This window comes from Neoarius graeffei, chromosome 9 (assembly GCF_027579695.1).
Source record: "Neoarius graeffei isolate fNeoGra1 chromosome 9, fNeoGra1.pri, whole genome shotgun sequence".
Lineage (NCBI taxonomy): Eukaryota > Metazoa > Chordata > Actinopteri > Siluriformes > Ariidae > Neoarius > Neoarius graeffei.
Genome location: NC_083577.1, coordinates 38557813 through 38580023, shown reverse-complemented (window position 1 = coordinate 38580023; position 22211 = coordinate 38557813). Strand labels below are relative to the sequence as shown.

At 43.1% G+C, this 22211-nt stretch overlaps 1 protein-coding gene across 1 annotated transcript in view; it reads left to right on the top strand.

Annotated features, from left to right (window-relative positions):
* The first annotated feature begins 2041 nt into the window (after window positions 1-2041).
* The window catches only part of LOC132891651 (MORC family CW-type zinc finger protein 3-like), a 168452-nt gene continuing 148282 nt past the window's right edge, over window positions 2042-22211 (top strand). Inside the window, exons 1-5 of the mRNA XM_060929443.1 lie at window positions 2042-2077; window positions 5958-6030; window positions 12475-12607; window positions 12766-12989; window positions 18598-18751. Of these exons, the coding sequence (XP_060785426.1) occupies window positions 2042-2077; window positions 5958-6030; window positions 12475-12607; window positions 12766-12989; window positions 18598-18751 (620 nt within the window). The remainder of the gene's footprint in view (window positions 2078-5957; window positions 6031-12474; window positions 12608-12765; window positions 12990-18597; window positions 18752-22211) is intronic.

Here is a 22211-nt window from a genome sequence, read left to right as displayed (position 1 = left end):
AGATTGAGGTGGTAGATCTGTAGTGCCCCCTCCCTGTCCATTCGCCTAACCTCATAGTCGACGTCCCCGACTCGCCGTGTGACCTCAAAGGGTCCTTGCCACTCAACGTGGGCAACAGGATGACATCGTCTTCTCTCTCCTCTTCTCTCTCTCTTTCTTCCCCCTCTCCTCCCGTGTCCCGTCCTCGCCCCATTCCCCACCAGGGAGGTGGCTCCACCCCAGCCGGCCCGCCGCACCCGTGGTGCCCTCCCATTTCTCCCTTCTGTGTCTGTCTCTCCCCCCCCTCAAGTGAGTGAGCCCCAGAACACAGCTGCAGAGGGAAGGCCCGGGCCGGTTTGCTGGCGCTGCGGGGAACTGGGCCACCTGCTGCAACAGTGTGCAGCGATGGAGGTGGGGGCGGTGGTGCGGATCCCCGACGCGCCAGAGGCTGCCCTCGATCGGGCCGGAGCGTATCGCATACCGGTAAGTGTACAAGGGGCTACATATCAGGCGTTGGTGGATTCAGGTTGCAATCAGACCTCGATCCGCCAAAGCCTGGTGCAAGACGAGGCATTGGGGGGAGCACAAGGGGTGAAGGTGTTGTGTGAGCACAGAGGACGGCAGGACAACGCTTGGAGGTAGAGAAGGCTTATTTATTTTCCCAACTTTTCAGTTAAGCAGCGTAAGCGCGCGCGCACACACACTCAGACACACACACTCTTCCTCCAATCCCGGGTCGCGCTCCCTCTGCTCTCTCTCAGCCTCCTTAAATAGGGAGCGGTTTACTGGGGAAAACACACACAAAACACAGGTTAATTACCGTCAGGTGTAGTGATTCTGCCACTCACCTTCCCTGGCTCCACCCTCCTGTCACAGACCGGCGCTTGACCACGCCCCTGCTGCCACACCGTCATCACATACGGCCCCTCCAATCTGCTCCAGAGACTTCAGAGAGGGGTGGAGAGGGAAACATTGAGTGTGATGGACATTTACACTCATCTGCTCCAGAGGTTGATCCACCTCTTGCCACACCTCCAGTCACTGTACCACCAACTCCAGCACGTGTTACTTCCAGTGGCAGACTTGTGAGGCCACCAGATAGATATGGAGAATATGTACAGTAGTTATGACAGAACTACATGATGTTATTGCCTTAGTTCAAGATGAATTCATGTTAAGAGACTATTTCATCAAAGGCTGTTTGAAGTGAAATGACCGTTGAAATGAAAATTGAACCTGAGACACTGTTTTGTTTAATAAAAAAGAAATACTGAAACTATTCTGTGAACAATGAGTTAATGGTCAGCCTAAAAAAAAAAAGAAGAGAGCTGTACACCTGAAAATATGGATGTTGGTAAATTCATAGTTATGGAAATGTTTGGAGTTGGTCCATTAACAGTATTCATGCTGGTTTGTTACAAAATTGCATACCTTCTGAGCACATGTCTTAAAAGACTCAAAGAAAGGGTGATGTGTTGTAATGGTGTTTTATTGAGTAATACAGGGCATAGGAATAGATAGTGGTTGTTTAAAGCCGGACCTTTTATGTTATAACACTGGTGAGTCCAGCGCGCCAAATAACAGAACGGTCGTCATTCATTCATTCCTGTGTTATGTTTCCATAAGTTAATAAAGTGGACCTAAAGATGATGGCTGAGTGACAGCGAATCTTTTGCATAACACTACAGATATGAACTCTGAGTTGAGAATTACTCCCAGAAATTACTCTCAGTTGAGAATTACTCCCAGAAATTACTCTCAGTTGAGAATTACTCCCAGAAATGAAATATACAGTAGTCATAGATCTGACTGAAGGTTGCCATTTACTGTGCAGAAAACTACACAAACTGGCACCTAACACTGCATATAAATAAATAAAATGAACCAATGATGAACTGTATAAGTATCCACTCTCTGTGTTGAGTCACAAGGGGTGGAGCTTCCTCAGTATAAAAGTTGATGCATCTTTCCTGTGTTTCAAAACAGTAGAAAAGTGTCCTGTTCCTTCATAAGAAGCTCACATTGGAATAAATAATTTTATTTATATCAATAAATTTTAAAGATGGCGGCACAAACAACTAAAATGCCCTTTAGCATGGTAAGTACTTACAGGCTATAACTAAGCTAAACTTTTTGTATATAGCAGTAAAGGTTGAAAATAATTCATATAAAATTATAGTTACAGGTGTACTTTTTATGGCTGTGTTTTTTTTTGTTTGTTTTTTTTGTTTTTTATTCACTCTCCTGCACATTTAATTTGAGATGTGAGAATTTCAGCACTCTGGCATCAAGATAAATGATTGAGTTAATTTATAATAAATAAGGGAATTTCTCATCTCATTATCTCTAGCCGCTTTATCCTGTTCTACAGGGTCACAGGCAAGCTGGAGCCTATCCCAGCTGACTACGGGCGAAAGGCGGGGTACACCCTGGACAAGTCACCAGGTCATCACAGGGCTGACACATAGACACAGACAACCATTCACACTCACATTCACACCTACGGTCAATTTAGAGTCACCAGTTAACCTAACCTGCATGTCTTTGGACTGTGGGGGAAACCGGAGCACCCGGAGGAAACCCACGCGGACACAGGGAGAACATGCAAACTCCGCACAGAAAGGCCCTCGCCGGCCACGGGGCTCGAACCTGGACCTTCTTGCTGTGAGGCGACAGCGCTAACCACTACACCACCGTGCCACCCATAAGGGAATTTAATGAAGTAAAATTGTTTGAATTGAACAACTGAAGTATACCTGTTGGGTTGCAGTTTCATTTCTCAGAACTTGTGTTTGGTAGGATAACTTTTGCTTTCATTTCTTCATTGCTGTACTCAGGCAGTGTGATTTGTTGTTCAGGCAGGAATAGTCAGCAGTAGCTGTGTGGTAGGCTTTTAAAGTCTAGAAGAAGTATGTATACAAAGCATATCTGCAATGTAAGCCTGTGCCAGTCCATTTAAAGCTTTAAAAACCAACAAACCCATCTACTCAATCCTACTATTAACTGGAGCTAATGAATGGAAGCTAAAACTGGAGTAATAAGATTCCTCTTCTTTGCACCTGAATACAGCTGAGATAAAGAATTTTGAACTAGTTGTAGATGTGCATCAGATGAGTGGCTGATCTCAGCATATATTTTCTAGCTCATGTGAGGAAAGAGATGGTTTGATGTTGATGATTGTTATATGCTGAAGCTGCTTTTAAGAACCGCAGTGATTTGCTTTTCAAATTTTAGCTCGAGTTTAAAAATTACACTAAGGTTGACTCCCAAATGCCACAACAGAGAAGTGTTTGCCGTGTTGGTCTAAAATGGTGAGTTTGGGTCCTGATTATGGCACTGTCATCTATAGCTTGAAGCCTCTCCTCCGTCAATCTCAGTGAAACTAGTTAATTATGGGCATCTGTGAGCTCATGTTTGCAGAAGAGGGCAGACAGCACTTGCCTCTGAGTGCGTTACATTGCCCTGTGAGCAGGCAGTCTGAAAAAATGTTTGACTAACTTAATGTGTCTTACAGAAAGCAGATGCTAGCCTTCTCCCTATACCCAGTTGGTAGTTGTTGGATGATCGGGGGAAGCTGGTTGGTGGGTGGGATTTGACACCTGATCAAACTGTGAAGAATATGTAGAGAAATAAAAACAAAGAAAAATAGCCCAAGGGTTTTTTTTGCATGGTATGTGACATAAGATGTGCAAGAACCCAAGTTTCATAAAAATGCATTAGGGCAACCTGGACAAAATGATCTGTTTTGTTTTCATTTAGAAAATTACTTGCCATCTAATTTTTAACATTCACTATACTCAATTAGCATCTTTAAAGAATAGTGGCCACCAGATGGCAGAAGAAGATACAGCTCCATGTTTATGTATAAATCGTCCAAAATTTCCCATTCATTTCTATGGAATTAATTGAAAAAAAAGGCACTTTTTCAAACATCCGCTGCTCTGGCATGCTTTCACCTAGAGACATGATTCAAACTTTAAAACAGAGACAAACTTCTTCTCTGTGGATCTGGCATTCAACTTTTTTGCTAGGTTCTATAATTTTGGATCAGTCCCAGCTCAAACACCATGAGCAACTCTGGAGAAATTCAGGCTTTATAATGGGTATCTATTGCGTTACACACCAGTGGAGCTCGTTAAGTTAGAGTGTAGAGAGCTTGAAAAAGTAGCTCAAACTTTCTCCTTTAAACTGTGTTTTCAGCCACAATTTTCACTCTACACACATAATTTTCTCAAAAGTAGTAGTCACACTTGTCCTGATTCACACAATGGGTCTAGCTAAACGATAGGAATTACAGTTTTTGAATGAGAAGCCTTAAAGTAAGGAGAGGACAGCCAATCTGCCCCATAGACTCCCATTATAAACGTGGCAGCGCTTCTACTGCAAAATCAGAAAAGTCACTCGTTTTTAACTCGCTCTATTGTCCTCATTTTTTACACTACAGACAAAAACATTACATCAATGTGTTCAGGAGAGCCTTGTGCCACTCAATGTGAAAGAATTTTGTGAATGTCTCCTTCCGTTTTCGTGTAAATCCCCGTTGTTTGGAGGGAGCTCTCTGAGGGAAAACTGCCCTTTCTGTGTGCCTTTCTGTGTCTCTGCGCTCAGCGTGCGGGTGGGGGAGGGGCTGCCCGCTCTCACACACACACACACACACACACACGAGGGAGGGGCTGCTCCCTCTCAGAGAGACACAGGTTTGTAGCCTCATGGCAAATCATACATTCACACAGTACAGTGCAGCTCCTGCAATAGCGACTGCTGCGCGCACTGCATCACTCTCACAATTTCCCACAGGGGAATTGTTGGCTCTAGTGATATGTTTGTGTATCATTTGTGTCCCAGTGGCAGTATGTACATGAAAATGCCTGGGGGAATGTCAGAAGTGACTGTGGTGGTTGAAGACAATGGTACCTATGTTGACAGAAAATGCTATAAAATTAAAAAAAAAAAAGATTAAACCAACTGAGTACAGTACCCTTAACACTGATGCCGTGCTCCAGGCACTCACTGAGTAGAGTAGTGGAGGTCATTGGTCACATTTTAGAGAGCGGATTCTGTCCTGCAAAAAACAGAATGGAAAACTTCATTATTTCATTACTTTGTTTCTTTAAAAAAGGAGATAAAATGAGAGAGAACAGCCTCTTCCAATGTTTTTTAAAAGAAAAGTTTTGAGATGTGTTGAAGGTTACTCAGTGTTTAAAATATGTTGGCAATGTACAGTAGCTGTGATCAGGCTTGCATTCATAATTACCCCGCCTTTCACCCGTAGTCAGCTGGGATAGGCTCCAGCTTGCCTGCGACCCTGTAGAACAGGATAAAGCGGCTAGAGATAATGAGATGATGAATGAGAATGGGGTCTTAAATGACACTTGAAGTTTGTCTTCCTTCCACCAATGATCAGCTCGCCTATAAAAAAGGAGTGGGTGGGATTGCTCTGTAAAACAATGCTTTTGCTATCATTTTATGAGTTGTTTTTGTGATCATTTTGTTAGTCATTTATTGAACTAATATGTTCTTCTAAAAGCATTGAGAGACTCTGCAAAAGGCATATTATTATACAGGGTTCATCAAAATTATGTTAACACTAATGGATTATTTTTCTCCTAAATGTGTGGTGTGCCATGACTGCTGCTGGCGTAATTGGGCCCTACTTTTTTTGACACCCCAACAGTGACGTCAGACGTCTACTTACAGATGGTACAGCAATACGCCATTGATGAACTTCCACCACAGATCCGATTGGTTTCATTAAAGTGTTAACATTATTTTGACTAATGCTGTATTTAAATCAAAATGAATCTTGAAAATTTATTCCTCCTTCAGGAGGTGGTGATTCCCATAGCTTTGTAGTATTAATTGCCCTTTCATGGAGGTGTAAACCTGGAAAGCTAAGCAAATATTGGAACATTTATTCATCTTTTCTAGCAGCTTGATGTGTCAAGGTACTTGATTATCATATTGGTTTTCTCCTAAAGATCAGTCCACGGTATCTGCACACAAACTCCACTAGCCACACCTGGCCCTTCAGTGCCATAGCAGGACTGATTGGTGAGTCAAAACTGCTTCTTTATGCTTTTCTTCTTTCTTCATCAACTGATGGCTGCACCATTTTTCAAAACAGTTGAAATATTCCACATTCTGAACTATACGCAATAATCAGGCTGTTTGACAAGGGCAGTTCTAGAGGCTTAACCCTTATGGAGAATGCATAATATGCAGACAAGAAAGAATTAAAATACTTCTGAATCTGAATGCAAAAGGAAGAAGTCATTTGTGTGTGTGTGTGTGTGTGTGTGTGTGTGTGTGTGTGTGTGTGTGTGTCTGTGTGCGTGCAAACGTGTGTGTACACATAAGTGAGCATGCGTTATGTTAGTTGATGTATTTAACATCACTTACATATCCCGAGCAATAGAACACTGAAAATGGATTCATGCAATAGACTTGCATTTGTTTCATGGTATATTCCCAGTCTCACTCCCAGTGTTCTCAGGATAGGCTATGGATCTGCCACTACCTGAACCAGAATAAAGAAAGAAATTATAGGATATGAATGATTTTTTTTTCAAGGTTGAGTTAGAGTTATGCTTTTTAGAGCTGACTAAAAATGTTAAAAATCCAGAGAATACAGTGATGCTTGAAAGTTTGTGAACCCTTGAGAATTTTCTATATTTCTGCATCAATATGACCTAAAAGATCATCAGATTTTCACACAAGTCTTAAAAGTAGCTAAAGAAAACTCAGTTAAACAAGTGAGACAAAAATATTATACTTGGTGATTTATTTATTGAGGAGAATGATCCAATATTACATATCTGTGAGTAGCAAAAGTATGTGAACCTTTGCTTTCAGTATCTGGTGTGACCCCCTTGTGCAGCAATAACTGCAACTAAATGTTTCCGATAACTGTTGATCAGTCCTGCACACCAGCTTGGAGGAATTTTCGCCCATTCCTCCATACAGAACAGCTTCAACTCTGGGATGTTGGTGGGTTTCCTCACATGAACTGCTCGCTTCAGGTCCCTCCACAACATTTCGATTGGATTAAGGTCAGGACTTTGACTTGGCCATTCCAAAACATTAATTTTATTCTTCTTTAACCATTCTTTGGTAGAATGACTTGTGTGCTTAGGGTCATTGTTTTGCTGCATGATCCACCTTCTCTTGAGATTCAGTTCATGGACAGATGTCCTGACATTTTTCTTTAGAATTCACTGGTATAATTCAGAATTCATTGTTCCATCAATGATGGCAAGTCGTCCTGGCCCAGATGCAGCAAAACGGGCCCAAACCATGATACTACCACCACCATGTTTCATAGATGGGATAAGGTTCTTATGCTGGAATGCAGGGTTTTCCTTTCTCCAAACATAACACTTCTCATTTAAACCAAAAAGTTCTATTTTGGTCTCATCTGTCCACAAAAGATTTTTCCAATAGCCTTCTGGCTTGTCAATGTGATTTTTAGCAACCTGAAGATGAGCAGCAATGTTCTTTTTGGAGAGCAGTGGCTTTCTCCTTGCAACCCTGCCATGCACACCATTGTTGTTCAGTGTTCTCCTGATGGTGGACTCATGAACATTAACATTAGTCAATTTGAGAGAGGCCTTCAGTTGCTTAGAAGTTACCCTGGGGTCTTTTGTGACCTTGCTGACTATTACACACCTTGCTCTTGGAGTGATCTTTGTTGGTCGACCACTGCTGAGGAGGGTAACAATGGTCTTGAATTTCCTCCATTTGTACACAATCTGTCTGACTGCGGATTGGTGGAGTCCAGACTCTTTAGAGATAGTTTTGTAACCTTTTCCAACCTGATGAGCATCAACAACACTTTTTCTGAGGTCCTCAGAAATCTCCTTTGTTTGTGCCATGATACACTTCCACAAACATGTGTTGTGAAGATCAGACTTTGACAGATCCCTGTTCTTTAAGTAAAACAGGGTGCCCACTCAGACCTGGTTGTCATCCCATGGATTGAAAACACCTGACTCTAATTTCACCTTCAAATTAACTGCTAATCCTAGAGGTTCAAATATTTTTACCACTCACAAATATGTAATATTGGATCATTTCCCTCAATAAATAAATGGCATAGTATAATATTTTGTCTCATTTGTTTAACTGGTTTCTCTTTATCTACTTTTAGGACTTGTGTGAAAATCTGATGTTTTAGGTCATGTTTATGCAGAAATATAGAACATTCTAAAGGGTTCACAAACTTTCAAGCACCACTGTACATGACACAGGCAAACTGCACTGAAGTAACATTGGATAGCATGTGATTTTTTTTGTCAGAATGCAGGTACTTACAGATGTAATTGCAGAGGAGAGTGGAGAACAAACAGTAACAAAGCCAAATCGTGAGACTAGAATCATGGTCAGGGACAGGCAAGAGTCAGTCAATTGGCAAACAGGACAACGTAGAGAAGAAAGAAAGCATAAACGAGGAAGGATAGCGAGAATCAGCATAGCAATAGGCAGGCAGAGAGATAAGGCTCGGTATGCACTGGAGAACACAGAACAATACTTCACAGTGAGTGTTTGTGAGAGAGAGGTTTAAGTAGCGTGGTTGCTGATTGATGATGAACTTCAGCTATGTTCAATACTTTGGTGACAGGGGGTGTTGTGGCTCATGGGCAATGTAGTCTTGAGCAGCCATGCTTGTAGTTTGTTCAGCGTTGTTGTTCTCAATACTCTCACTGACTGAACTCCCCACCCCCCACCCTGAGGAGCTCCCTCTGGCAGCTACATTCTTCCTTGGGTGCCCTCTCCCCCAGGTACGAGCTTGTCTGGGTGTTGAGCATGGAATTCCTGCTTTAACAAAGGGACCAAGATGTCCTTGGCTGCCACCCAGCTTCGTTCCTCAGGCCCATAGCCCTCTTAGTCTACCAAATACTCAACCTGACCTCCTCTGCATCTGGAGTTGAGTAACCTGTTGACTTGGTAGATGGGCTCACCCTCGAAGCTTAGTGATGGATGCGCTTGTGTCACGCTCCGCCCCGGACATCCGCTCCTGAGTTTGTGGATCTTCCACATCAGCTCCAATCCAGATCCGGGATGGGAATTCCATCCTGCCTGCTTCCCCGTTCAGTGAGCGCTCACCTGCATTCACTTCCTGATTATCACCGCTGCCTTTTTAAATGCTGTTCTCAGCCACAAACAGTACCAGAACGTCTCGTATGTAGACTCTAGCCATTTTTTTTGCCTCGAGAGTTTTTTCGTGGGTTTTCTCCAAGTGTTTTTTCATGTCTTTGCCTGCCTCGTTTTTTTCAAGTCAAGTTTCACTTTTTTTTTAAATATCTGGACTATTCCCATTATTGCTTTTTTAATCAAGTTTTGTTTGCATTTTTGCCACGCCTTTTTCTGGATTAAACCTACTACGCTTCTTGGATTACTGTCTGTGTGCGTGTTCTGCTTTTGGGTCCTAATTCACCACACCTCCAGCAACCCTAACAGCTTGAACTGGAGAGTTTTCAGCAAGTGGACCTGGAATGGCAGGTTTTAAACAGGAGACATGAAATGTAGGGGAGATTCGGCTATGAAGGGGAGTTCTAACCTGTATGAAACTTTGTTTATGCATCGAAGTATCTTGAATGGACCAATGTATCATGCTTGTAGTTTTCGGCATGTGTTGGGTTCACTGAGGTTCTTGGTTGAAACCCACACTCTCTCACCTGGTGAGAACTCTGGGTTGCTACTTCTGTGCTTATCAGCATATTCCTTGTATTGGGTGGTGACTCTCTCAATACACTGAGGTAAATCCTCCCAGATAGCTTGGCTGCGAGAAAACCACTCTTCAACAGCTTGGACTTGAACTGGTGAGTTGTCCCAGGGGAACAGTGGTGGTTGGTAGCTGACTATGCACTGAAAGGGAGTTGCAGAGTGCTTGAGTGAGTTCTGTGCATACTCAGCCCATGGGATGAAGCAAAACCAGTCCCCCTGGTTTTTCATGCAGAAAATCTGTAGGAAGCAGCCGATCTCCTGGTTGGCCTGTTCCACTTGACCATTGGATTGGGGAGAGTAGCCTGATGTGAGACTTACTGAGATACCAAGCTGTTCCATGAAGCAAGTTCATAAGCGTGAGATAAACTGGGGACCTCTGTTGCTAACTATGTCCTCAGGGATACTGTAGTATCTGAACACCTGTTGGAACAATAGTTCTGCTGTCTGGAGTGCTGTGGGGATACCTGGAAATGGGAAGAGTTTCACTGCCTTGGAGAACCTGTTGACTATCACCATGATGGTGGTGTTGCCCTGGGATGGTGGTAAGTTGGTGATATAGTTGATGGCTATGTGTGACCAAGGTCTCTGAGGTACTGTAAGCGGACAAAGCTTACCTGCTGGAGGAGTCCATGGAACCTTTGCTTGTACACACTAGGAGCATGATGTGATGAACTGGTTGATCTCCGTGAGCATGTTCTCCCACCAGTACTTGTTTCTAAGCATCTGATGAGTTCAATGGCTGCCAGGATGTCCTGTGGCAGGAGACATGTGTGCCCAATTGATGAGTCGCCCTCGGAGATGCTTGGGTACATTAGAGAAGGCCCGGTGGAAGACTGACTGGAAGTGTCCTGGGTAGATTTGGCCCCACGGGGGTGACATACCTGGTAGAAGGTCTGTGGCACAGTCGTACAGTCGGTGGGGTGTTAGCCCACAAGCTTTCTCCTTGCTGAAGACTTCCTGTAGATCCTAGTAACACTTGGGGATATGTGCCATGGAATCTGGTTGAGGGCTCTCAACTGATGTTGATGCAATACAAAAGGCATGGATATGAAAGACAGGTTTGAAAGCATGTGAGAGACCATTAAAGAATTTCCTTATTCTGCCATGAGATCAGTGGGTCATGAAGTTGCAACCAAGGATAGCCAAGAATGATGTCATGATGTACCATTGTCGTGACATAGAGGGAGATGTGTTCTGAATGAAGTGCTCCCACCTGAATGCAAATGGGAGCAGTTCAGGTGGTGATGAAACAATCATTTATGGGTCCTCCGTTGACAGCTCGGATGCTGAGTGAACTCTGCAGAGGGATTGTGGGCAAGGCATATTTTTTGATGACCATGATGTTGATGAAGTTCCCCTCTGCCCCTGAGTCAACAAAGGCAGATAGAAGGTGTGTGGCTGACTGCAACTTTAGCAACACTGGTACTTTAAATGAATGAGTGTTAATTTTCTTTCAGGACTCACTGCATGGTTCAAGGCTTCCACGGGGTTGGAGTGAGATGGGAAAATAGGGCACTGTCCAATTTGATGTTCAGGACTCCCACAATAACAGCAGAGACCCTCTTTTCTCCTTCTTTCTCATTTTGAATGTTTCAGATGTGTGTTAGAAACCTCCATGGGTGCAGCTTCATCAGACGGTTGGACGGGTATGGAGGTTTCCTTAAGAGAGGGTTGACTGGTGGTCCAATCAGATCACTAAGTCAATGAGGGAGTCTAATGTTAACTGTTCATCCCTACATGCCATTTCACTAAGTACCTCAGGACTGAGACCTTGGTGAAACATGGCCTTTAGTGCTGGTTCATTCCATCCACTTGTCGCTGCCACAGTTCTGAAGTCCAGGGCATATTTGGCAACACTCTGTGAACCCTGCTTCATGCTGAGAAGACTCTCTCCAACTTCGATTCCCTCTAGTTCATGATCAAAGACTTGCTTGAAAAGTTTGAGGAAATGCTTGTACAAAGTCATGTGATTTCCTCAACTGATCCACACGGCACTCACCCACTGTAGCACCTTACCAGTGAGAAATGAAAGAAACTTGGCAATTTTGTGTTCATCCAAGAGATTAGGCATGATAGAGAAACACATGGAGCACTGAAGCAGAAAACATTTACAGGTGCGAGCATCACCGGCGAATCTCTCTGGGACGGGGAGCTGGACCACGGAACTAGGAGATGTCTCAGGGCATGGAAGGAGGGCCTGCAACATCACAGCTGCAAGCTGTGCTATCCGTGTGTTGAGGTCTACAAGCATCTGTTGATGTTCTCCCAACAAATGTCCCTGAGCATTCAGTGCAGTTTGTTTCGCCTCCTCGGCTACATCCATTGTAGGCAAAGTATCCTGTCAGGATGCAAGCACTTACAGATGTAATTGCAGAGGACAAACAGTAACGAAGCCAAACTGTGAGACTAGAATCGTGGTCAGGGATAGATGAGGGTCGGTCGATTGGCGAACAGGACAATGTAGAGAAGACAGGAAGCGTAAACAAGGAAGGATCGTGAGAATCAGAATAACAATAGGCAGGCAGAGAGATAAGGCTCGGTATGCACAGGAGAACACAGAACGATACTTCGCAGTGAGTGTTTGTGAGAGAGAGGTTTAAGTAGCGTGGTTGCTGATTGATGATGAACTTCAGCTGCGGTCAATACTCCAGTGATAGGGGGTGCTGTGGCTCATGGGCATTGTAGTAATGAGTGGCCATGTTTGTAGTTTGCTCAGCATTGTTGTTCTCAATACTCTCACTGACATTTTTCCTTTTTTTTCCCTATTGACAGACAATGCTTATGACCCAGATGTCAATGCAAAACAATTCTGGATTGAAAAAACAATGGTCAATGACCAGGACTGCCTTATCTTCATGGATAATGGAAAAGGCATGGATTATGACAAGATGCATAAAATGCTCAGGTAGGAGTGTGCTCATGAAGCCTCCATTATCCTTCAGAGGACAAGTAGATAATGCAGCACTTCAATTACATATTTGTTCTTGTGTAAACAGTATATGGTCTCTTTTTACTGACATCTCTCTCTCTCTCTCTCTCTCTCTCTCTCTCTCTCTCTCTCAGTTTTGGCTTCAGTAAAAAGCAGACAGTAAGAGGCCATGCCCCAGTGGGTCTTTATGGTAATGGTTTTACTTCAGGCTCCATGCGCTTGGGGAAGGATGCCATTGTGTTCTCAAAGAAAGCTGACACCATGTGTGTGGGTCTCCTGTCACAGACTTACCTCGAGAAGACAGAAGCACAGAATATTATTGTGCCTATTGTCATGTTTACCAACATTGGACAGATTCATATCCTTTACTTAGAAACAGAAAGATCTGTCTAGATTTAATAGGAATGGTGGACTGCAGCATTGAACAGGGCTTTTCTGTTACAAGAACTTTTTAGACGTGCAGGAGATATAAAGAAAAAATAAAACTAGGTATGGCTAAGTACACAGAACATGGATACATCTATGCTAATTATATAATATAATAACTAAAATTTCAGAAAAGTTGGGATATTTTCCAAAATGATGATGATGAATGATGAATAACCCTTTATTGTCACTAGTCACAAGTACCAGCGAAATTAGCCGTCAACCTGTCCATACATATACACACACATGCAATCAACACAGGGGGAGTAGACAGGACAGGAAGACAGGGATGAAAAATACAGTAGTAACATGAGGGGAGGGGAGGAGAAAAAAAGCAACCCCCACAACCCCTAGGGGGAGTACAGTATGGGAACATTAAAAAAAAACACCTCAGCACATAAGCACAAAAATAACACAGTACACTTTTATACATGACTCAGGACTCGAGGGGGAAGGGGATGAGGGAGAGGGCGGAGGTATGGGTAACCCAGCGCAAACAAGCAGCCCAGTCCTGCAGCCAGACGGCACTTACCGACTTGTCATACTGGGGGTAAATACAGCGACCATGGGAAGGAGGGGGAGGAATATGAGAGAGACTAACAGCAGTGACCTTCGGGGGGAAATTGTTGTACCAGCAACAGCCTTGGCCAAGGCCAGTGCTGGCTGGGAGAGCCGAAACAGATAAGATTGTTTGGTCTTTGGGTCAAGCAGCTGCATTCCTTTACACGCCTACTCTGATGGTTCAAATAGTTCACTGTCCACACTGGTCATTCAAGTCCATCTTCCCCTGCAATGCCGAAAGCTTCTCCATGATGATATCCACGTTGTGGTTCAAGTTCTGAATAGCCACAGTCTGAGTGCCGACAGCTCTGCCCACCGCTTCAATCATGCTTTATGGGGCTTTGAACAGCTGTCACCATTTTCTGATTTTCTCAATAAACCATGGCAATGCCTAATCCAATCAGCAAAAGTCCTGTAATCATGGTTCCGAATAGGTAGATGTCTTCAAACTCCTCCACAGAAAGAACCGCCAGGCACACAACCTGCCACTTCTCCCATGCATCCATCGTGTAGCCAGCTGCGAATGTTCTGGCAGGACAGGCTGGTTCCCCTGAACTCAGGCTTCTCGTCGAGAAGATTGTGTCAATTGCATGAGGAGACCAGTTTATCAGTTCCATGGTTTTTAGTTTGGAGAGCAGTGCGGAGAGAGTCTCTCAAAAGTTTAGACACTAGGCAGATGAGACAGCAGAAGCAGGAAAGATAAGGGGAGGGAGAGGCAGAGAATGCGACTGCCTTCCGCAAGAGCACTAATGCAATAAAAACAAAAATCTCTGATTTGTTAATTCATGTGAACTTTTATTTAACTGACAAAAGTACTAAGAAAAGATCTTCAATAGTTTTACTAACCAAGATAATTGTATTTTGTAAATATAAACAAAATTAGAATTTAATGCCTGCAAAAAAAAAAAAAAGTTGGGACAGAGGCATTATTACCATGGCATTACATCACTTTTCCTTTAAAAACACTTTTTAATCGTATGGGAACTGAGGGTACTCATTGTTGCAGTTTAGCATTTGGGAACTTTTTGTCCATTCTTGCTTGATACAAGACTTCAGCTGCTCAGCAGTCTGTGGTCACCGTTGTCTGAGTCTCCTTTTCATAATGCTCCATACTTTCTCAATAGGAGACAGATCTGGACTGGCAGCAGGCCATTCAAGCACATGCACTCTGTGTCTACAAAGCCACACTGTTGTAGCCTGTGCAGAATGAGGCCTGGCACTGTCCTGCTAAAATAAGCATGGAGTTCCTGGTAAGAGACGTTGCCTTGATGAATATGACTCTCTAAAATCCCAATATATGCCCCAATATATCAATGGTAACTTCACATACATGCAACTCACCCATGCCATGGGTGCTTATGCACCCCATACCATCACAGATGCTGGCTTTTGCACCTTTCTCTGATAAACAGGATGGTTGTTTTCACCTTTGGCACTGAAAACTCAATGTCCAGTTTTCCCAAAAACAAGCTGAAATGTGGACTCCTCTGACCACAGCACATGTTTCCACGATCTTTTGGTCCATCTGAGATGAGTTCAGGCCCAGAGAAATTGGCAGCATTTCTGCATAGAATTGACGAATGACTTCCTCCTTGCATAATGCAGTTTCAGGTTGCGTTCCTGGATGTAGCAGCAGGTTTTCCAAAGTACTCCTGAGCCCATGTGGCTATATTTGCCACATTAGCATGACAGTTCTCAGGCAGTGCCGCCTAAGGACTCGAAGGTCATGCACATTCAACAGTGGTTTCCTACCTTGCCTTTTACCCACTGAGATGTCTCTGAATGCCCTGAATCTTTTCACAATATTATGTACTGTAGATTTTGAAAGACATAAAATCTTGCATTGAGAAATGTTCTTTTTGCATTGATTAACATTTCTCTCATGAATTTTGATACAAAGGGGTGAGCCATGACCCATCCTTGTTTGCAAAAGACTGAGCCTTTGGTTCATGCTTCTTTTATATTCAATCACGATAGCAATTAACCTGCTTATTGTGGAATCTTCCAAAATGGTTACTTGAATATCTTATAAACTTTTCAGTCTTATTTTGTCTCTGTCCCAACTTTTTTTTTGAGTGTGTTGCAGGCATCAAATTCTAACTTCGTTTATATTTGCAAAATACAATTAAAGGTGGGGCGGCACGGTGGTGTAGTGGTTAGCGCTGTCGCCTCACAGCAAGAAGGTCCTGGGTTCGAGCCCCGGGGCCGGCGAGGGCCTTTCTGTGTGGAGTTTGCATGTTCTCCCCGTGTCCGCGTGGGTTTCCTCCGGGTGCTCCGGTTTCCCCCACAGTCCAAAGACATGCAGGTTAGGTTAACTGGTGACTCTAAATTGACCGTAGGTGTGAATGTGAGTGTGAATGGTTGTCTGTGTCTATGTGTCAGCCCTGTGATGACCTGGCGACTTGTCCAGGGTGTACCCCGCCTTTCGCCCATAGTCAGCTGGGATAGGCTCCAGCTTGCCTGCGACCCTGTAGAAGGATAAAGCGGCTAGAGATAATGAGATGAGATGAATTAAAGGTGGGGCGGCACGGTGGTGTAGTGGTTAGCGCTGTCGCCTCACAGCAAGAAGGTCCTGGGTTCGAGCCCCGGGGCCGGCGAGGGCCTTTCTGTGTGGAGTTTGCATGTTCTCCCCGTGTCCGCGTGGGTTTCCTCCGGGTGCTCCGGTTTCCCCCACAGTCCAAAGACATGCAGTTTAGGTTAACTGGTGACTCTAAATTGACCGTAGGTGTGAATGTGAGTGTGAATGGTTGTCTGTGTCTATGTGTCAGCCCTGTGATGACCTGGCGACTTGTCCAGGGTGTACCCCGCCTTTCGCCCATAGTCAGCTGGGATAGGCTCCAGCTTGCCTGTGACCCTGTAGAAGGATAAAGCGGCTAGAGATAATGAGATGAGATGAGACAATTAAAGGTACTGACTGCAAAGACATCTGAAATTTTCAATTTATTGTCTTTTTATTTTTATTTTTTATTGTGCATGGGACTTTCCCATGTCTCACAAGAACAATATCATGTGAACAAGATGTGATCATTTTGATGTGCTGAGGGTCACTTTTCTCCACTTTGGGACTGTTCCTATCCCTTAAGGTAAACAGTTTAGCTCTATGGAAATAGCCAAATGTGGGGAGCTTAAAAAAAAAAAGAGCTTTAACTAGCATAACTATGGAACTGTGTGACACCAAGATGGCGCCAATAAATTAAAAATTTAGATTATACCAGCTGATTGTGTTACATCCAACAGCTAAAACATGCAGACATCACAGATCCATATAATTTACCCACAAATTTATTTATTTATTGTTTATTCTGATCATCTCTCTCTCTCTTGCTCTCTCACTTTGTGTGTGTGTGTGTGTGTGTACCACGTTGCACTGCATGTTCATTGCTTCAGATTGGATGACATGCAGAGGAGGTATTTTGCTGTGCTCAAGTGTGCATGGCACAAAAATAAATGCTGCTTCTTCTTAATTTACCCACAAATGTATTTATTCCACTTGAAAAGTGTTCGGTAAACCAACTACTGGATTTGGAACACTTCGACATCCTGAACTATTTAGTATTTGGGGCTTCTAAATACACCAGAGATGCTAAAGACTTACAAAAGTACAGATACCTGCCAGTATTTCAAGGCAGGTTTCATGCCAGAATGTTATGGGAAATTCCTAATAAAGAAAAAAGCCTTATTATGACAAAGGTAAGCTCACATGCAGACTTCTAGTAGTAACAAACAAGCCAGAGCCTTGATCTAGCATATTTTAAGGTGTTTAGCTGAGTCTACATTATTAGTGCATAACAAACATGCTGCTAGCTGAGCCAAGCATTAAGTCTAATCATGCTATCTTGTCCAAAGCCCACATCCAGAGATGCATTTTAATGTTACATAGAGCTTTCACACTAACCTGATTTATAAAATGTTCTTCACACACAGGAATACTTTGTTGGCATCCAATCTTCCTGTTTAACTGCAGCTCGCCACTGTTTTCATCTTTCTGGATTCACCGGGAAGCAGTGAAAAGTTAAACCAGGCTTATTTCCACATCTGTTATTACATCCAAAAGCACTACAGGTCTCTAGCATTGTTCTTTTCAATGTAACTTCTACAAGTTTATCTGTAGATGTACTGAATGGGGCTGAGAATCACTCGCGTAAATTTGTGCCGGTCATTGTCAAACACAAAACTTGGCTGGATAAACAAATCTGCAGTTCTGATGATGTAACATGAAAGGCCCTTATAACTCTATGCTCACGACCGTGGAATTGAGCCCATGCATTCTAAGGCTAAGATAGCTAAGCACTAGCTAGAATGATTTAGTTATCTGTCCAGGAAAATGACATCATATAACCTTGCTCTATCTTGCAATTGCACTCATTTGGCAGGCTTACCTTTTCTTTTCCACTGGCTTTTAGCTCGCAGGAGAGTGGAGTCCGCCATGTTTGCCCATGTCAACTTGTTTTGGTTCAAAGTAGGTCAAACACACCCCATGGTGGTCACCTGATATTGCTGCTCACTTGCTTTGGCAACTTTCAGAATCGTAAAATGCGGGACACATTTTATCTCAGCAAAACAGTGACACATAGGGTACATGGTATGTGCAACATTGCAACATCTTGAAATTTCAATAGCTATAGACATAGAACATTTTGCCCAGAATTCAACTTTGCAGTCAGAACCTTTAAGTTAGTCAATAAAATGATTGAAAAGCTTTTCTTTGTACTTTTGTCAGTTAAATAAAGGTTTATGTGAATTAAAAATCAGAGATTTTTGTTTTATTGCATTTTGGAAAATATCCCAATTTTTCTGGAAATGGGGTTAGTAATACAATCAGTATATGAAGGAAAAAATACTGTATGTACTTATAAGGATGAGGGATTTTTTTTATTTATTTATTTATTTATTTACGTTGGGGGCCAGCGCTTGTTAGTGACACAGAAAGTTAAATAAATGTTCCTCTGTGCAGTTTGGTCTTTAACCTTACTGTTCACTCAGTGCTGCACCAGAGTATGATGAGTGTCTTCATGCTATCCTGTCACATTCTCTGTTTAATACCAAGGAAAAACTGCTGTCTGAGTTCAGTGTCATTGATGGGTTGTGCACCAAATCAAGTGGGACCCGCATCATCATCTGGAACCTACGCAGGTGTGTATATGATTTTCCCATTACAATGGCACCTGGCAAGGGTGGGATATATTAGGCAGCAAGTGAACAGTTAGTTCTTGAAGTTGAAGTGTTTGAAGCAGGTAAAATGAGCAAGCGTAAGGATCTGAGCGACTTTGACAAGGGCCAAATTATGATGGATAGACGACTGGGTCAGAGCATCTCTAAAACAGCAGGTCTTGTAGGATGTTCACAGTATGTCATGGTTAGTACCTTCAGTGGTTCAAGGAAGGACAACCAGTGAACCGGCGACAGGGTCATAGCTGTTCAAGACTCATTGATTCTCATGGGGAGCGAAGGCAAGCCCATCTGGTCCAATCCCACAGAAGAGCTACTGTTGCACAAATTGCTGAAAAAGTTTATGCTGGCTATGATAGAAACATGTCAGTATACACAGTGCATTGCAGCTTGCTGTATATGCGGTTATGTAGCTCCAGACTGGTCAGAGTGAACATTCTGACCCCTGTCCACTGCCAAAAGCACCAACAATGGGCATGTGATCATCAGAACTGGACCACTGAGGAATGGAAGAAGGTGGTTTGGTCTGATGAATCATTTTCTTTTACATCGTGTGGACAGCTGGGTGTGTGTGTGTGTGTGTTGCTTCCTGGGGAAGAGATGGCACCAGGGTGCACTATGGGAAGAAGGCAAGCTGGTTGAGGCAATGTAAATATTCTGCTGGGAAACCTTGGGATCTGGTATTCATGTGAATGTTTGACATATACAGCCTACCTAAACATTGTTGCAGACCAAGTACACCACTTCATGGTAATGGTATTGCTTAATGTCAGTGGCCTCTTTCAGCAGGATAATCCACCCTGCCACACTGCAAACATTGTTCAGGAATGGTTTGAGGAACATGACAAAGAGTTCTAGGTGTTGACTTGGCCTTGAAATTCCCCAGCTCTCAAGCCAATTGAGCATCTGTGGGACGGACTGGACAAACAAGTCTGATCCATGGAGTCCCACCTCACAACTTGCAGTATTTAAAGGAGCTGCTACTAACATCTTGGTGCCAGATACCACAGCACACCTTCAGAGGTTTTGGCAGGACAAAGGGTCCTACACAATATTAGACATTCCTGAATGTGGATATTTTCTATCCACATTCACTGGATATGAGCAATCTCACACTCTGACTGGCTACTCTACTATGAGGATATCAGCTCATATACCATGAGTAGAGAAAAACAAAATGGTGGAGCGCATCAGGTTAGACATATCAGTTTGTTATCAAGTATTTAAAAGAAACAGAAATAGATTAAAGAATATAGTTTCTCCCCCAATGTCTCCTGTTTCACACTCCAGCCCAGTTGGCAGCAGTAATGCACCTTTAACTTGGCTTGCCAACTGCCAAAAAACCCAAAAGAAGAAGAAGAAGAAGAAATGGTGGACCATGTTACTGAATCAGACGAGAACAAAATAAAAACTCTACTCAAAAATAACCCCCCCACCCAAAAAAAAACCCAAAAAATGGAATAAAAGTATTTGATGGTAAGAATGTATCTTTTTTTATTTTTCAATAATAATAATAATAATAATAATAATAATAATAATTATTATTATTATTATTATTATTATTATTATCATTTTCACAAATTGCTACTGTCATTTTGCTGATTTGTTTACATTCTAAGTGAAAATTATTTTGTTGGACATTTTGTATAAAGTTTTTTTTATGGATTGAATTTGCAAAAAATAAAAATAAAATGCTATGTTTCTCAAAATCCAGTGAATGTGGACAGAATAAAAGTTATTCCACTCAATTTTGTCATACATGGCTTATAGCCAACTCGGCGCACCGCGGCTCGTCAGCTATCAGCTCATGTACAACTTGATTTCATGGAATAACTGTTGCATCAATCATGCAAGCACAGTTTTCGCACAACATTCGCTTGGTGGCACTAATAGTTCACCATGTGTTTTCTTGACCTTCCAAGCAGCATTTTGTAGTCTGTTGCTCAACAAATCTGGGAAATTCACTAATAATCTACAGTCGAGATTGTCTCCTGATGGATTCACAAGGTTCTGCATCATCTGTAGTCAGTGCCTGGAAAATGGACCATTTTGGGCTGAGTGCACATGACTTCATGTCAGATTTACAGTAACTTCCCTTGGTCCAATTTCACTTTGGTTTGTATTTCCTGCATACAGAGCCTTTGTAGTTTAATGAAGTGGGTATAACTCAAAATAAATAATCTGAGCATCTGGTATGAAAATCTGGTGGATTGACACACATACATATTTATCAAAAAAAAATTCCCCACTTGCCCCTTATTTTGGGCGGTCTTTTTCACCCCAAGCTCAGGTCCTCTACCAGAGGCCTGGAAGTTTGAGAGTTCTGCACAGTATCTTAGCTATTTCTAGGACTGTGCTTTTCTGGACAGAGATCTCAGATGTTGTTCCTGAGATCCGTTGTTGCCACTCTCCCACTTTGGGGGTCACTGCACTGAGGGCGCCTATCACCATAAAGACCGCTGTTGTCTTTATCTTCCATATCTTTTCTAGCTCTTCTTTCAGTCCTTGATACTTCTCGAGCTTCTCAAGATCCTTTTCCCTGATGTTATTGTCACTTGACATTGCCACATCTATCACCACAGCCTTGTTTTCCCATTTGTCCACCACTACCATGTCTGGTTGGTTAGCCATTACCAGTTTGTCTTTCTGTATCTGGAAGTCCCACAGGGTCTTAGCTTGGTCATTTTCAACCACATTCAGAGGTGTGTCCCACATTGACCTTGGGACTTCCAGTCCATACTTGGCACAGATGTTTCTGTACACTATGCCAGCCACTTGGTTATGGTGTTCCATGTACGCTCTTCCTGCTAGCATCTTACACTCTGCTGTTATGTGCTGGATTGTCTCAAGGCCATCTTTACACATTCTGCACCTGGTGTCCTGCCTCATGTGGTAGACCCCGGCCTCTATCGATCTTGTGCCTAGGGCCTGTTCCTGTGCAGCTATGAGTAGTGCCTCTGTGCCGTCTTCCAGTCCAGCTTTATTCAGCTACTGATAGGATTTTCCAATATCAGCCACAGTTTTTGGTGGCCTGTGTTATTGGCTTGAATATATATCCATCCATCCATTATCTGTAGCTGCTTATCCTGTTCTACAGGGTCACAGGGTCTATGTGTCAGCCCTGTGATGACCTGGTGACTAGTCCAGGGTGTACCCCACCTTTCGCCCATAGTCAGCTGAGATAGGCTCCAGCTTGCCTGCGACCCTGTAGAACAGGATAAAGCGGCTAGAGATAACGAGATGAGATGAGACAGGGTCACGGGCAAGCTGGAGCCTATCCCAGCTGACTATGGGTGAGAAGCGGGTTGCACCCTGGACAAGTCGCCAGGTTATCACAGGGCTGCCATAGAGACAAACAACCATTCACACTCACATTCAATTTAGAGCAACCAATTAGCCTAACCTGCATGTCTTTGGACTGTGG